The 14,025-nt window shown below is 30.2% G+C and overlaps 1 protein-coding gene across 1 annotated transcript; it reads right to left on the bottom strand.

The window, feature by feature from the left end:
• Window positions 1–11,458: 11,458 nt before the first annotated feature.
• NCED5 (nine-cis-epoxycarotenoid dioxygenase 5) lies at window positions 11,459–13,727 on the bottom strand. Its single transcript, XM_039028018.2, has one exon. The coding sequence runs from the start codon at window positions 13,568–13,570 to the stop codon at window positions 11,768–11,770; it is 1,803 nt and encodes a 600-aa protein (XP_038883946.1). The 5' UTR covers window positions 13,571–13,727; the 3' UTR covers window positions 11,459–11,767.
• Window positions 13,728–14,025: the final 298 nt, after the last annotated feature.

The raw sequence follows: 14,025 nt of genomic DNA on the forward strand, positions 1-14,025 counted from the left end.
CTTCACATACTTTATTAAAGGAATTATAAGTATATATATACACAGACATGAGATTTAACAAACTGATTAGACTCATCGAGTCATCGAGTATTTTAAGAACTTTTTATAATCACCATTGAATATCATCTCATTGAGTCATCAAGTATTTTATCATCATTTTATCGAGTATTTTAAGAACTTCTGATAATCACTATCGAATATCATCTCATCGAGTACCGAATATTTTAAATAACTTCTAATAATGTTTCTCACATGTATCGTTTTAAAAAATCCGACTCTACTAGCTCGAGTCTTAATTTTTGCCTCCAAAATTTGAGTAATTTTTGACGTGGATTGGTCCCAAAAGGAAAATAGAGGAAAAGAAAAACAACCATTCTATCTTTGCATTGAAACAAAACTCCACGTGGGAGAGGGGTGAAATTTGGAATTTGGTTGAGTTGGATCTTTATTGTTTTCATTACAAATTAGCAAATATAACGATGAAAAGGTATAGGTTTTGTCATTATACATGATTATTTTACGTAATTTTCATAAAAAAGAAAAGAAAAGAAAAGAAAAATCTCCACATCATCATTTACACTTTGAATGTATTGTTTGAAATATCTCGCTTCTCTACAAATATCCAATCACATGACTACAACATTTACACTAAAAATAGAATATATATCTAAAAAAGTTTAATTTAAAAAAATACACATTATTACGATAATACACATACTACAAAACACATAAACAAAAGAATAAATATATGAGATATTAAACTATTACACTATTAAGTACTTGATCTGAAATTCAAATATCTATAAAATATCACTGAAAACAAATAATAGACAGTAGCATCAAAGACTTGAATATCATAATAATAGCAATAGAAATGTATTTTAATAAAAATATTCGATAGAATTGTTGAAAAACTAATCGAAGATCGACACGTAGGATCGGGTTGAAAATGACCCTAAAAGCCTTAGTGTGTGTTTGTGGATTAACCAATTATATATGAAGGGTTTGACGAGGAATTTTACAAATAGGATGAGATGAAGGGGAAAGGGGATGGACCCACACATCAATACAAAACGAAATTAGATATATAAATGAATGGTATTATTTTTATTGGTCGCTTATTCTTTGCAATATCTTTGTATTATTATTATTATTATTATTATTTTATTTTGTCTTTTTTGGGGTGGGGGTAGTTTGGTCATTTCGGTGAATTGGACTTGCCACAGGAAGGGGAAGGTTATAACCTTTTCATTTTGACGGAGTCCTTGAAGAGCCTTGCGATGTTATGTCAATTATTATATATATTTAAATATCTGGTACGTCCTTTTGTTTTTGTTTTATTTTTCTCGTTGATATTTCTGTTCAATGCTGTTTTTATTTAAGGTCTTCTTGTTTGATACTGTTAATTAGTTTTTATTTTCTTTTTTTTCAAATTTAAAATTTGATTGGGAGTTCCCTTTTTTGGTTAATTATCCAACAGATTGCCTTTATAAATAATGAACACATACGTATATATATTGAATGCTGTTTCAATTAATTTCATATTTTTCCTTGAATTAAAAAAGAGACAAATATGTCGCATAATTGTCTAAAGATATTAAGAGTAACGATATACCCTCTCAACAAGGTACTTTTCTGGATTCATAATTTTTGGATCGGATTCCAATTTCTATATTTGGACAAAATGTTCATTTAGACTTTAGAAGCTACGATACCATATTAGTTAACATAAAGTTCATATTCAATTTACAACGAGCGAGAAATATTTCATATATCTTGTAAAGATTATGAAGTAATTTGACTTTTCCAATGTGAAATCCTCAATATTAAAGACTTGTTTGATAGAAAATCTGAAAACAACAAGTGATTCAATCAAAACAGAGTCATCTCATGTTTTCAAGTACGTGTTTAGTACCAAATTCAAAAAATTAGATTTTAAATTTAAACAATGGTTTAAAATTTGTTTTGCACTATGTTTAAAAATTATAAAACTAATTATAATTACTTACTAAATATTACTTGATGATAAATTATTATTAATTTATTTATGAACATATTTTATATTTAAACAATTATATAATTATTATTTGTAATATTATATAATTTATGATACATATTTTAATTCTTGTAAAAAAAAAAAAATGAATTGAGAGTTTACACCACGACGATCTATATTAGATTATTTATTTATTTTTATATTTTTTTTGATGAGATGGGTGATGAGTAATTGTAGGGATTGGGGGAAGCTGCGTGTGTTACAAATTTGGCAGTAAGAATATTTAATATATTTTGGTCTAAAGGGTGACGTTTTTACCAATTATCTTTGCATCATCCAAAACCCAAAAGTGTAGACAATTTAAATATTTTCCATGCCAACAGAAAACCATTTTATTTATATATATAACTTTTCAATTTCTGAAAGGCTCTTTCTTTTTCACTTTTTATTGTTTAACTATCAGATGTTCGACATCTTGATATTACCTGAAAATATAAAATTTCAATGTCAAAAGTTGGTTGAAAATATATTTTGTGTAAGTACAACAAATGAATAAGATATTTAAATCTTTTTTACTTTAATATATAAAAAATATACGTCACTATCGCTGTTAGGTTAGGTTAGATTATGCTCATATGTTGGAAAATTTAAATGATTCAATTTTTTTAATTATCAAATTACTATTTTAATGAGAGTATTTAATCTATGATCTAAAAGTAAATTATATTGGAAAACAAAATTATATCAATTGATCCATAGGTTATTTTTACTGTTTTTCAATGTGTGTGTGTTTTTTTTTTTTTCATTAAATTTTTTTTTCAAAATCTTACTTTCTTCTGATTCATAGAATCTAGATTTTATTATTATTATTATTATTATTATTTTTGGAGAAACAATTATAGCACGTAAAAATTCACCAAATTTTATTTGATTAAATCTCTACATGAATACAAAAAAAAAATGAAAATTATGAGAAAGCAATATCAAATACAACTTTCTAATATCATACATTATCTCCTCACCAACCATATTCATCGAAATAGTTTTGTGTTGTATATACACACCATATTCATTGTATATGTTGTGTTTTGTTTTTCTCTTTCCTAATCAACCATTGCATGGATAATAGATAAAATTAAACGAGATTTAAAATATTGACGTGGACAAAAATGCTGATCTCTTAATTTCACGAAAATATTGATAAAATGTCGATTTGAATAAATATTTTTTTAAGATATTTATAAAAGCAAAAAATTAAAAAAAAATCTAAATTATGTGGTTTTTAAAACAAGTTAAGTTGTTCATTATATATGTTTACATGAGCCACATTTTGTTGTTTATTTCTTATGTTTCATGAATTTTTCAATGATATAATAGAAATGTCGATTCATCTCTCGTATCGGTATTGAACTTATAGAAATATGAAAATATCGATTTTCGAGGTGATGATTTAGCGTTGATAATATTGTGGGGGTAAAGTGTATAAGTGTGGATGTGTTCTGGTCTCCAGAATTGTTGGGATTGGAGGGTAATTAAGAGAGAGATGGGTTTGATTTGGGAATGTCCAGATTTTGGGGCTTCGTTTGTTTGTTTTTTTAATTAAAAATTGAACGCAAAAAAAGGTGAGGATGAACAAAAAGTAAGGGTAGGGGCTTTTGGGATGGTGAAACGCCATAAATTTTATAAAAAGAAGAAAAGGCGTGCGTTGGAGCAAAAGATAAGGAAAGGTAAGAAGGAAGCCATATGGCGCTGCCCGGCCATGGACACGAACACTCGCGCTTTAATATTCCATTCATCTTGCCTCCTTACATTGAACCTGATCCCTCTTCCCCCCTTACATTTTGGGGGATGTTTCCACTCTAATCTCCTCTATATCCCACCTCGTCCATGGAGTTACGGTTGTTTGTAGGTTGAGTCAGATTGGTTCTCCAATTCTTTGGGGAAAAAAAAATTAAAACACATCTCAATCCCATCCAAAAAAAATATTTGTATTTGGTTCGTTCAAATTATTTTAGGTGAATTCATGAATCAATCCAACCTATAAAGTTTTCATTTATTTGAATTGTAAAGTGAGGGAGTTTAGAGTGAGCTCAAATAACCCATGGAGAGCTAAGAGAGTGAGCTCAGAGGACCTATGAAGAACTTGGGAAAGCTCATAGGGCCCATGTAAAAAGCCTAGTAAAGCTCAAAGGATCCATGAAGAGAGCTTAATAGAACTCAGTACACCTATGGGGAGCTTAAAGTGAACTTATAGTGCCCATGGAAAGTTTAGAGCGAGCTTAAAAGACCCATTGGGAGCTTTGAGAGTGGATTTAGAAGACCCATGGAGAATGGAGAGCTTAGGAAAGCTCAAATGACCCATAAGAATAGCCTAGTGGAGCTCAGAGAACCCATGGGAAAAACCTATGGAGTTTAGAATGAGCTCAGATGACCCATGAGAAGCTTAAAGAATGAGCTCAAATAACCCATAAAGAACTTAAGAAAGCTCATAGAACCCATAAGGAGAGCTTAGGAGAGCTCAAATGACCCATAGTGATCTTAGGAGAGTTCGTGGGACCCATAGAAAGAGCTTATAGAAGCTCAAAGAACCCATGGGGTGAGCGTAGAGGAGCTTAGAGAACCTATGCAGAAAGCCTAAGAGAGCTCACGAGGCCCATGGGGAGAGCCTAGAGGATCTCAGAGGATCCATGGGAGATCTCAAAGAGATTGAGGTTGAAGTCATCCAGATTCATAACGAACAGGCTATAAAGGATACATTGAGAATCTAAGTGGACTATGCATTTAAGTATCTATTTGCAATAATAATGGTGTAACCCCCGTCAAATTAACTCATCGGTTCCAAAATTTATAAGGAACAATTATGAACCTGAGAGACAGTTAAGCTTTACTATCCTATATAAGCGACCAAAGGCATTGGTCGAAGGTATGCCTAAAGATGTTACTATTTTCTACTATCAAGTTACTCAAAAGCTCGATACTGATTTGAGTGTCGGAGTGTGTATGACTTAATACCAAACTGGTGTTTGATCTCTTTTGTCTTGCAGGCACTTGGACAATTTTTCTCCTTAAAACAAATTCGGTTGATGCATTTTTTTTGCATCAAATATCCATATGAGTTTATAACCCAACCCAAATCGTGCGAGTGTAGGACAAGGAATGAAGTTGTTTGGTCATGATGTCTACAGTATAACGATTTTTATTTTTTTCACTTAAACTATATTTATTTTGGCAAGCGTAGGGAGTTAATAAGTGGTAAGGTTGATAGCGGAAAACAATAATGGATATGTGGGGAGTAAAAGTGCACGTTGGAGTACTTTTAAGTTTTATTTTTCTTAATAAAATATATTTTTGTCCTACCAGCAAATGTTTTAACTTTTTTTCTTTTTAAAATTAATTTTTTGAGAGTGGACAAGGCAGGGATGACCATTGAATTTCCTAAGCCATTCTCTAATCTCAACCACTTTTCAGTCACTAATTTTGTTTATTATTAACTAATTAAGTACTAAAAGAGTACGTAATACATGACGTAATGTACGTAATAGTAGATTAAGAAATATGTAGCTAATTTCCGTAGGTATTTTCGAGGAAATGACAATCTTACCCCTCCGGTGCCTAATTGATCTTTCGTTGACCTCGACCAGGTCATTGTCGGATTCAAATCTGTCAAATTATTCATAATTAATTCTTATTATATTTTTCTTAATTTTAATTCATATTATAGTTAAAAGAAAAATAATTGTATTTTTTATTAAAATTAGTTTGGATTTAAATTGATACAACTAAAATTTAGGATTTAAATTGATACAACCTTAAAAGTTTAGGATTTAAATTATATATTTTATTATATTCTACATCTTATCTTTCATAATCATGATTATTGCTCTAGTAATCATCCATTAAACTTTTTTTCATAAAAAATCCGTCGTTAAATTTTTATATGAAATTTGATGAGATTGATATAGAAAATGGAATGTATATAATTTTCACAAATTAATAAGCATTCCAACCTACAAAAATTGATGTAGAATATATACAGAACAAAAGTCTAATTGTAGACGCTAAAAACAAGTTTTATACAAAAGTTAAGGACCAAACAGGAAAAAAAGAACCAAAAATCATAAATAAAATAAATTTTGAACTAAAATATTAATTTATATCACTAAATTTTACGATGGTTTCATTAAAAACACAAAACTAACCATTTTATCTCCATTACAATTTTATTTTTAAATTGTGAATGTATTTTCATACATGTATTATAATTTCTTTAAGTGGAAAAAATGTATAAATTAGAGAGGAAAAAACAGAATTGAATAGATAGCTTAGAGATTTTTTTAAATTAAAATTGAGTAGTTTTTCATTAGCTTGTCTTCTCCTATTTTTCTGTACTTATTTCTTAAGAAAATAGAAAATAAATTTTCTTGCTACTTTGGTCAAATTTTTTTGAATGAAATATTTTATTTAAATTATTCTGAGCAAATTCTAAATAGAATCAAGTGAAAATAATTACAAATCACTAACAATTTATCTAAATTGAACAGAAACTTATGAACATGCATGTTCTGTAGCTCAAATATATAAGGTTTTAGAATAGTTTTTAATTTTGGTTACAAAAATAATTACATTGACTGCACTAATTTTTTATGAAGTTGTGCACTTTCTCACATTCACATAAAAATAAAAGAATCAATTTGACCCACATAAACTTTCATAATTCTAGTCCATCAAATTTCAAAATATACTCTATGTCCTTGATGTTTAAAACAATCAAATAACAATAATTATTATTAAGGTCTTATTTGATATTTATTTGGTTTTTTCACCCTCACCTATTGATTTGCATTTTTTTTTTCTAAATTTTAAGAGTGTTTCAAAATCGAAGTCAAATTTTGAGGAAAAATAAAAGTTAAAAAAAAACTTATTTTTGTTTTTCGAAATTGGATAATAATTCAGATATTTAGATTGGAATTATAAAAACCACAAATAAGAAGTTGCGAGAAAACAAACATGATTTCCATAAACAACAAAACTATAAATTAATGACCAATTTGATAATGTTTTTGTTTCCTGTTTCCTGTTTCTGTTTCTCATTTTCTAAGAAACTAACTTGTATGATAATCATTCCTATTTCTTGTTTCAAAATTTTGAAAAACATTTTTGAAAATGAAGTCAAATTTGAGAAATTATATAAAAAAAAATATCCTTATTTCATTTCTGTTTTATAAAATGCAATTCTTTGCTTTAATTAACAAAATTCATCCTTGGTTTGTTGGTATGCATGCTCAATTTATCCTTCCTCCTTTTGGTTCGTTCAACTCCTAAGATGGACACTTTTATTTTATTTTTTTGTTTTTATATTTATTTCTATCTTTTATATTTATTTGTTTTCTTCATTAATCTTGCCATTTACAAAAATAGTTATGTTATATTTATATTTTATTTTAATTTTGAATTTTAAAATTCTCCAATATTTATATTTATATTGTTTTAATTTTTAATATGCATACTAATATTTTTATATTTCAAATCTTGAGTATTAAATTTTTGCAATATCCATTTTAATATATTATTTTAATTCTAATATTTTTAGTACATTTGAAATCAAGTAAAATTTTACAATATATAAATTTTGCTGATTAAGATATTCATTTAGTTTAACAAATATTTTACAACCACAACATTTACATAATAATATAATTAAGTTGGATTTGACTTGACATCATTTAAGACAAATGACTCGAGTTAGAGATGACAGTGCCAATCAAATTTGGACAACAGTTGAAGGATACGATACAACTTTGTTATTATATTTAGTTGTCATTTAGACTTATATTAGATGATACTAATTTTTGATAATATCTTTTTTTATATTTAATCTATGACATATCTTTTTTTGTATTATGTTGTTAAAAAAAACAAGAAACAAATAGTTATCAAGCAAGTTTATGTTTATGTTTTTTTTTTTTTTTTTTTTTTTTTAATAAACATGAAACATAAATAGTTACAATATTCATATTTCTTGTTCTCAAAAAGAGGAAACAAGAAACCGAAAACAAGAATCAAGAAACGAAAACGTTATCAAACAAGTCCTAAATGATTACTGAACACAGCCAAAACTTTATAATTTGAAAAGAAAAACAAGATGAATGAATACTATTTTGCCACCAGATATCCCATCTACCAAACACTTGTCACAATCAACCCATGTGATTCTAACGGATTCCTTTATCGACACACTATTTCATAGATTTAAAATTGACATGCTATCTTATTTGTTTAAAAAGAAACACATAAAAAGCATATTAAAACAACTAAAAATCACCACAACAACTAATACGAATAAGATAAAATATGTAAAATTGATTGGATGATATTGAAGGACGAAGTTGCGTGTATTAGGTTGGTATAGAAATTGTGGATGGATTGGGTCTATGCTTTATTAGATTATTATTGCACCAAATTCGCCTTAAAAAATTGAAACCCATTTTAATCCAAAGCCACAAAAACAAAAATTCAGTCAATAGAATCGAATAGTTTATTGCATGCATAATTCCGAAGAAGCAAATTATAAATATAATAATGACTTATAAATAAATAAATATTGTGAGAAAGTAGTGAACATTCTAGAGTGAGTAAGCTTGGAAAGAAGCAAGGAAGAACAGAGACCATATAAATATGGAAAAGAAAAAGGAAAAAAAAAAAGGGTCAAAATGAGAGTTTTTATTATTATAATGGGAAAAATGAAAACTTGAGGCTGTGAATGCGCCAATTAGATGGAAAAATGTGTGGGTGAAAATTTTTAAAGACAAAAAAACAAAAGAAAATTAAAACATTATCACGTTATTGATTCTATAAAAAAACGTGAGGACTGAGAAAAGATTTGGGTTTTGTTTTTCGAATTAATTAAAATGAAAGTATTGGGATTGAAGGAAGAATATATATTTATAAAAAAATAAATGGATATTAGACGAATGGGTATAGAGTATATAGAGCAACTGAATGCCAATACTTGCCTTTCCAAATTCCAACTCCTGCAAAAAGCCTGTTTTCATACTTTAGCTTCCTATATAAATCAATCACATCCTCTCATTTTTTTTTTAATATATATATATAAACTAGAATTTTTTTTTTTTTTTTTTTTTTTTTTTTTTAAATTTTATTCGTCAATCCTATGAGATAGAGTCGAGAGTTGGCTTTTTAACTCACTCTGACTGGCTCAATTCACCAGGATTTATTTATTTTCATTTTGTGTTTTTATTTTTGATATTTTTCTTTTGGAATTGGAATAATTGGAATAAACATTGCCCCTAATAATTGGAATTGGTGGAAATGGGTCGGTGGAATTTTGTAACTTTTTTTTTATTTTTTTTAATAAAGGAGATTAATATGAAACGACAGGTGAGAAAAACATGTTAAAGAAAAATAGAAGAAAAAAACAGTCTTTTTTATTTTATTTTTTTGAAGTTTTTGAGTCAAAAGTTGGACCAAGAGATAAATATTGTTGAAAAGGAAAAAAAGCGGGAGGAATTTTGTAGACTTTTTTGGACAACCTACGACGAAGGGCAAGTGGGACTGTTAATTTTGTTCCCTACGAAAATAAAATTTATTAGCTAAAACCATTCTCCAAATTTTGAATTGTACTAATTAAACTTATGGCTAACATTTAATGTTCGGCAAATTAATTTTTAATTTTATTTATTTTGGAAAAGACACCTCAAATTTTCTTACCACTGTCTTTTTCATCCCACTAATAATACAATCCAAACCAAATTTATAGCTTTTGATTGGATTGCCCCCTTGCCCTATGTTCCGCCTGATTTCATATAATTCAATTTTCGTCTTATTAATTTAGAAAAAATATCACTTTATACCTTTAAATTTGAATTAAAAGAAACCGATTCCATTCTCTATGGGAGATTATGAATGACATATAAAACAAATACACTTTCATTCATTAACTCTATGTTTAATCTAATTTATTATTTCTATGGTCATAAAAGAAAACGATGAGGAATTATTTTATTATTCTATAATAAGATAGCTTAAATCTTCACACGTCCAGAATTGTAAATACATAGAAATATAGATGTATGACATCTTTAAACAATCATATTTATTTTTCAAGAAAAATTGCAAAGATATTTATAAATATTTAGATAGCCGTGTTTTTTTTTTCTTCTTTTTTGCCGGAATTCTAAATTGAATGATTGAAAGGAATTAATACCATTTTATCCAAAAATAAATAAATAAATAAAGAAAAAAAAGAAAAAAAGAAAAAAGAAAAATAAATGAACCAATACACTTATTTTTTCAAATAATTTGTATGGTAATTTATATAGCTAAATTTATATAATATTTTACTGTCTTTAATATAGATATATATACACGAGTTAATTTTTTCTTTTTCAAATATACTAATTTCTATTTAGAATTGAAATAGTTGAACTAGTTTTGAAAAAAAAAAAAAGACAATTATATAATTCATAGTTATTTTGTTTCATTATACTTATATATTATCAAAAATAGATAAATCTTACATCAATTTGATAATAAATTGGAGAGTTATTTATATGAAAATGGAAAATGTGAATATAATTAATTGCATATAAGAATAAAGAAAGGAAATTTTGTTTGCTTGAAATAAAAAGATATGACAAGTAACCAAAATTTCTAAAATTCATATTTTAAGAGGGTATTCAAAATTCTTGAATTACCTCTACATCTTACATTATAAATAGATGTCTATTATTCCTTGAAAACTTCGTTTGTCATAAATTTTTTTTTAAAATAGTATAAATCTATTAAATAAAATACCACAGTAATATTTGCAATTAGATTGATAATGGATGCATCCTTATATATTGTGTGGTTTTTGGTGCATCAAATTAAAAGTTGTCACATGATAATTTAATTATTCCTAAAAGATATTAAAAAATTATTATTATTATTATTTTTTGTTGTAGGGAGAGAATAAAATTACATCTAAATATTACTTTGATTAGAATTGAACCCTCAAAATAAAAATGAAATCTTGAAACTCAGGCAATTATTATAGATTTGGGGGAAAAAGTGAGGCTTTTTGAATGTGAGATGATGAGTTAAAACTTAAAAGGAGTGTTGGGTTTTGGATTCCAAAGGTGGAATTGAATTAGCAACCGACCAGTTTAACACAAAATTTCCACTTTAATAATGATGTTATATTGTATTACCATGAACTCCTTCCCAACACAATTGCCATTTTTCTAATTTTTCCTTTTATTTTAACCAAAATTTACCTGAAGGGGGATATTATTCCTTTCCATTGCATGAACTGGGCTCCACATCCCCACATCCCCACTCCCCAAAAGTCCCCTTCCATATTTGCATTCCAATATTCTTTTCTTCCTCTACCTTCTTAATATTATCTTCTTCATTTTCTTTTCTAAAAAATCCAAATCAGCATTCAACATACACTCGTAAAAGTAGCGTAAATACGATGATAATTATAATTTCTTTTTTACACAGAGAGGAAAAAAACAAAAACAAACACAGAGAGAGAAACAGAAACCAGCTGAGCTCCAAATCTACCAAACTGTCCAAAAGCTACAAGCTGGGTTTCCTCTTCAAATCACTCACTCAAAATTAAAAAAAAAAAAAAAAAAAAAAAAACAGAAAACACAAACAAAAAGTTGGTTCGGTTTTTAATGCTAATAGGAGAGAATCCGGGGACCTGTCTCTAAGCCATCCCTCTGGTAATTTCTCCTCCTTTTTTTTCTCTTCTTCTTGAATGCATTAAGCTTGATTTTGCAAACTGTTTGACTGAACGAATGTCCCATGAAATCCATATGGAACTCTCGAAGGTAATTTTATTGTAGCTTCCACTTTCAAATCCATGGCGTTCACTATCTGAACCTCTGATTTCCATGTCCTTTCATCATGAACAAACGCCAGAATGTATCCTTCATCTTCTTCCTTTGAATTTCCCTCTTTCGGTAAAAAAAATGGCTCCCCACCGAATTTTCTACCGCCGTAAATATGCTTTTTTACTTCCCCTGTTACCAGATCAACCTTCGCAAATCCCGATACCTTCGGCCATGGCTCTGCAATCGCCAAATATGCAAACCGGGTTTTCCGCCCCAGTCGGTTTCTATTCACCATTCCCGCTTCTAGATTCATCTGTTCTTTCTCTTCCTTGATAATCGCCCGCCGTGTCGATTTCCCCGTCCGTAAATTCAGCCGAATTTCTGATAAAACGCTTTTCAAATTCTCCTCGCACTCGTTGAAAATCGAATCCGGCGGCGTCATACACGACCCAATCACCACCACCTCCTCCGTCTCCGGCTCCTCCCAAGCATTCCACAGATGAAAACAGAACGTATCCGGCGATTCCACCCAAATCAAATCCTTCGAATCCGTCGCATTTTTCGGGAGAATTCCGAATCGGGATTTCTTCTTCTTGTCGTAAATCACCGGAGATCCGCCTTTTACCATTTCTTGAAGCTTAAACACGACTTGCTGATCGGGGATCACTACGAAATTCTCTGTGATGGCGAAATCGTGCATCATTGTGGGAGTTTCAAGTGGGATTTCGACGTCTTTGGATTTCATTCCGTCGGGGGAGAATCGGAAGTATTTCAGATACGGTTTACGAACGACGTCGTAGCTTAAGGCGTAGAGTTCTTTGGAGATTGGGTCCACTTTCGGATGTGCGATCATTGTGGAATGAAGCTGTTTATTGAAATCGTAACGGCCTACGGTTTGTAGATCACCTGAAGGCGTGATACGCACGTGGTACGGCAAATCGTCTTCTGACATCGCCAAAAGCCGGTCATTGAAATACACCAGACCGGCGTTCGCCACTCCGGTTCCTTTCTTATGGTCCACTAACCCAAACACTCCTCTCGCGTAGAACAGTAACAAGCGAGCGATTCCGGAGTGCCCGTGGAGTTCCCCAATCGCTTTAGGAAAAACCGGTCTCCCCAATCGCCGTTCCTGAACGAGCCGTTGGGTCTGAGTGAAGCGGCAGGCGTAGCTAGCGGAACCGCCATTGATAGTGACAGCGTGAACCATTCCATCGCCGTCGAAGAGATGGTGTCCGGCAGTTGGTTGAAAGAGAGGATTAGCGCCGTTACGGAGATAAACACCGTGAATACAATCGGGGATGGTTCCGGTGACAGGGAGGTTATGTTTAACGGGTTGTTCGGGGACGGGAGCGAAATTGCCGGAGATTTGAACACGTGGGTCGGCGGTTTTAGGGAGTGGGTGTTGAAGCTCGTGAGAAACTAAAGCGGATTCGACCATGTATAAAGCCATGGAAGCTGTTTTTTGAAGGAGATTCCAATTGGAAAAAGGGGATTTGTTGGTTTGGTCTTTGAGAGTGAGATTGTTGTGGAAATTAGGAGTTTGGTTTGGGAAATGAAGAACGGATGGAGAGTGAAGAGCAGAGTGAATAATGGGATTATGGGTGGAGTTTTGGTTAATGAATTTGACGTTATTGTTGTAATTGAAAGCGGGGAAATTTGATCTGGTGGAATTAGAAAAGCTCAAATGATCGAGTAGAGAAGAAGAAGAAGGAGGTGGAGAAGCCGCCATCATGGCTTTAAAAAGATAGAGTGAGTGAGTGAGTGAGTAGAAGAAGTAGTAGGAGAAGGCAAAATTTAAGGAGAATTAGAAATAGAGAAAAGAATAAAATATAAAATATAAAATATAAAAAAAAAAAAAAGAAAAAAGAAAAAAAAAGAAAGAGAGTCTTTGAAGAAGAAAAGGAGAGAAAATGAGGGTATAAATAGAGAGAGAGGAGGGGGAGGGGGGGGGGGGGCGGTGATAGAAAGAGAAAGGAAGAGGTCCACTTCAGACATCTTACACAACACCACGTGGTTGTTTTGTGGAAAAGGCACTTGGGAAGGGTTTTCCAATTCAATTCAATCCCCTTGACAAACTAATTTTCTTTTCTTTTTCTAATTAAGTTTGTATTATTTTCTTTATAATTTTAATTTATTTATTTTGAAAGAAGGAAGAAATCCCGCGTTTGGTCCTCAAAGGCGTCACTC

Source organism: Benincasa hispida, chromosome 3 (genome assembly GCF_027475165.1).
Source record: "Benincasa hispida cultivar pf3 chromosome 3, pf3_genome.v1.1, whole genome shotgun sequence".
In the NCBI taxonomy this organism is placed as follows: domain Eukaryota; kingdom Viridiplantae; phylum Streptophyta; class Magnoliopsida; order Cucurbitales; family Cucurbitaceae; genus Benincasa; species Benincasa hispida.

What these genes read in the sequence shown, in the direction of transcription:
- NCED5 (XM_039028018.2), bottom strand. Translation starts at nt 13,570, where the DNA reads ATGATGGCGGCTTCTCCACCTCCTTCTTCTTCTTCTCTACTCGATCAT.